Genomic DNA, 3,677 nt, shown 5'->3' on the forward strand with positions numbered 1-3,677 from the left:
TTCTTTTTCGGTGACATCGGCAAGAACAGAAAGACGTACGTGTTATTATTATTATTATTATTGGGTTTTGAAAAGAAAAAAAAATGAAAAGATTTTTAGGAAAATCAATGTCAAATTCAACGTGGCAATAGGTTGACGGTCATTAACATGGTCTATGTGATGACGTGACTCGTGATGAGAATTGAATCACCTTTTGAGAGCCGTCCTCGTAAGCCAACCACAAAACTCCCCCATTGACGATCCGTGTCACGTTTCTGCCCCGTGAATATTAAAATACGTTCTAACTAACTTCTCGTATATATAGATTTTTTTTTTAAACATCTTTCAAATGGTTTTTAACCGTTCGTGGCATCAACGCCACTTTAAAAAAAAAAAAAGAAAAATCATTCCGTACGAAAAACCCATCAAGTGCAACATTTCCTAAGTCAAATTTTTTTGTTTATTATAAATCTCACCTGTAATTTTCATTCCGGAGAGTTATTAGGTTTTTCTGTTAAAACGAACGGAACGTTCACCGTTCTGAAACGTTTTATTGTTAAAGATTTCCTTTGGAAAAGGAAAACTTTGACTTAGCTTATGAAAATTGAAAAGCTTTAAACGTTGAAAGTTAACGCCTATGACAAGCGCTTTAACTCGAGTCAAGGGATTTTAAAAAGAACCTTGTCACTCATATGATAAACGTAACAAATCAGTCTTTCTATAAATAAAATTTATTTTTTTATTTTAACGTAATAAAATTACTTTTTTTATTTAATTTTACACTCGTGCTAAATTCTTTTTATATTTCAATATTTTAAAACGTAAAAAGCTCAAAATAAAATGCATATATTTTTAACGTGAAAGGGTTCACCTTAGATTTTGAATTCGAGAAAAAAAAATTTTCTCTTTTTCTCTCTCTCTCTCCGAAAAACCTGATTTTATTTTTCATTTCCAGTAATCCTGACTGGAAAAGTAACCCGTTTTTTTTTTCCGACGTGAAAAATATATAAAACCGTACGTTTCGGTCAATGGATTTTTTTTCTTAACTCAGGATTGTTGTTGTTGTTGTTGTTTTTGTTTTTTTCTTGTCATCGCGAGTGTTTTGTTAATAAAAAAAAAAAAACATAAAAGAAACATAAATATGTTACCGTATCAAGCCGTAGCGATGGACTATGCAGTGACATCATCTTTTCAAAGGCATCAAACTGGAATGAACGTTAATTTAGGATTAACAAGGCCCGATTTGAACATGAACCTCGGAATGAGTTCAGCATTTACGCATTCCTGGTTCGTACCCGGCGATGCCTGCGCCCCAATCTCGCACCAACAGACAGGGCATGTTCTGTTTATTAAAAATTTTTTTCTGCATGAAATGATTGTATGATTTAGTTAAAAAAAAAGAAAACTTTTTGCTGTTGTTTTTTTTCTTTTCTTTTTTTTTACAAGCATCTCTTCGTGCATGACGAAAAAAATGTCAAAATTTCTTTTCATTCTTTCTCTCCTCATTCACACAAAAATGTTTTTTTCAAATGAACAAAAAAACTTATCAAATTCATAATGATAATAATTTGTTTTGTTTTTTGTAATATTTCCAACCTGTTGGTAAAATTTCGTGGAAGTAGAATGATTAAAATCGTACACGAATAAAAATATAAGTATTTTTTTTCCCCACATATTGTGGTGTTATATTGGAAAATTTTTTATTTTCGCGTTTATTTAAATTTGCGTAAAAGTGCGTGAAAAAAAAACGCTCGCGTTTTTCCTTTTCCATATCGAGAGACGATAAAAAAAAATAAAAAATTTTCTTATTCAAATAAAAACCGGTAAAAAAAAAAAAGAAAAAAAATGTTAAAATGGTTTTGTGCGAAGAATTTTTTTTTTTTTACCGTTCCCTTTTCATAAAAAGAAAAAAAATTATTAAGGAGTCCAGACACGTAAAATGTACATTGTGACAGAATTGTAATTTATACTTTTTCACCGTGGAAGAAGAAGAAGAAAAAAAGAAAAAGAAAAAAAAATGAAACTGAAAAAAAAAAATAAAATACAATTTTTTAAATATATTTATTTCACAGTTACCGTCTTCGAATTATTTAAAAAATTATTATCATTATTATTATTATCATATTTTAAGGTGTGCGTATATGCGTGCGTGCACGAGTACAAACGCCATGTTTTTTTTGTTTTTCAAGGTATCGCTATTTAAAAATGTCTGCCAAAAAAAAGTCGATCGTAAATCATTTTATAAATTTAAATATTTCTCCTCGATTTGATTACGAAAAAAAACGGGAGAGAGGGGAAGGGAGAACGGAGGGGGGATTTTTTTTTAATTAAAGAAAGAAAGAATAAAAAGAAAGAGAGAGAGAGAGAGTATTCAAAAAGCAAATAAATAAGAAAGGAAAAGAAAAGAACACGAAGGAAATATATTACACAAATAAGAAAGGTTAAACCAAACAGGAGTCAAAAAGACAGTTAAAAAGCAATAAAACCAAAATTAAAGTTCATAGAACATGATGACAAAGAAATGATGGAGAGTGCCGGAAGCCGATTGGTGAATCGGCCATATTGACCGGAAATGGACGTTACCTAAACTCGAACGTGCTTTTAGAATAAATTTGAATTCTTTTTTTTTTTTTTTTCCACGGTATCATCAATTAACGTGTTCGAACGAACCAAAGTTTTTTACAATTCAACTCAGGTTATTTTTATTTTTTTTTTATTAAAATTTTTTTTCTTTTTCCTTTTTCCTTTTATTCCATTCCATTGTTTCCTTTCCTTTCATTATTATTATTTATAATTTAAAAAAAAAAAAAATTTCCCGCCATATTTATTTATTTTGATTATTTAACCCATATTATTTTATTTGATTTTTTATGTGAAAATATTCGATGGGATTTAAATAATAATAATAATAATAATTTCCGATCACGTTTGTCATAGGTTGACTTGTTTGCCCACGTTTCAAATCAATCAGAAAATTTTTTTTACTTTAATTCCAGACCCTAAGGGGAGGCTTGCTCATGTTTGTCCAGTGACTCTTTCAATGTTTACTTTTACAGACATTAGAACTTCTCAATAACAATATCCAAGAATCTATCCATCATTTTCTTAATTTTTCTGTTTTTCAAGGGTTTTATTTTATTTATAATAATATTAAACGACGTTATTAAATTTTAACCTTACAAACTTTTAATTTTCCTTACCCCCCACTCCCCTCCACAATGGCGATGATGATGAAACACGATAAAAAGAAATATGAGAAAAATAATCTGGAGGAGGATGAGGGAGGGAAATGTCGACGATATCATAATCATGTACGGGAATAAACTTACCTGTCATTTACCATTGTTATAATATCAAAGGATAAAAGGAAAAATTCGTGGTGAATAAGAAGATGTGAAAAATGGAAAGAAAAAAAAATGAAATATCCCAAGGGAATAAAAAAAAACAGGGTCGAGTGGATGGAAAGATGGACGAACGGACGGAGAATCGTGTGAAAACAAAATTAAGCTGAACTTTCGGTCAAATTGGCTCAAATTGGCCCTTCTTTTATTTCATTCCTTTGGGATTTTTCAATTCTTTCAATTTTTTTTTCTTCTGCTTCTCTTATTCTTACTCTTCTTCTTTTTGTTCCACATTATTAGGTTATCTCTCTCTCTCTTTCTCTTTCGACATCAAAACTTTTACTTACACAAAAGAAA

General features: G+C 29.8%; 1 protein-coding gene across 1 annotated transcript in view; it reads left to right on the top strand.

The window, feature by feature from the left end:
• Positions 1–1,144: 1,144 nt before the first annotated feature.
• Phum_PHUM613040 (Neuronal PAS domain-containing protein, putative) overlaps positions 1,145–3,677 on the top strand; it is a gene marked incomplete at both ends in the record, with an annotated part of 8,433 nt that continues 5,900 nt past the window's right edge. The window contains one exon of the mRNA XM_002433036.1: positions 1,145–1,323. Within this exon, the coding sequence (XP_002433081.1) occupies positions 1,145–1,323 (179 nt within the window). The remainder of the gene's footprint in view (positions 1,324–3,677) is intronic.

Source organism: Pediculus humanus, genomic scaffold (assembly GCF_000006295.1).
Source record: "Pediculus humanus corporis 1103172108321 genomic scaffold, whole genome shotgun sequence".
Lineage (NCBI taxonomy): Eukaryota > Metazoa > Arthropoda > Insecta > Psocodea > Pediculidae > Pediculus > Pediculus humanus.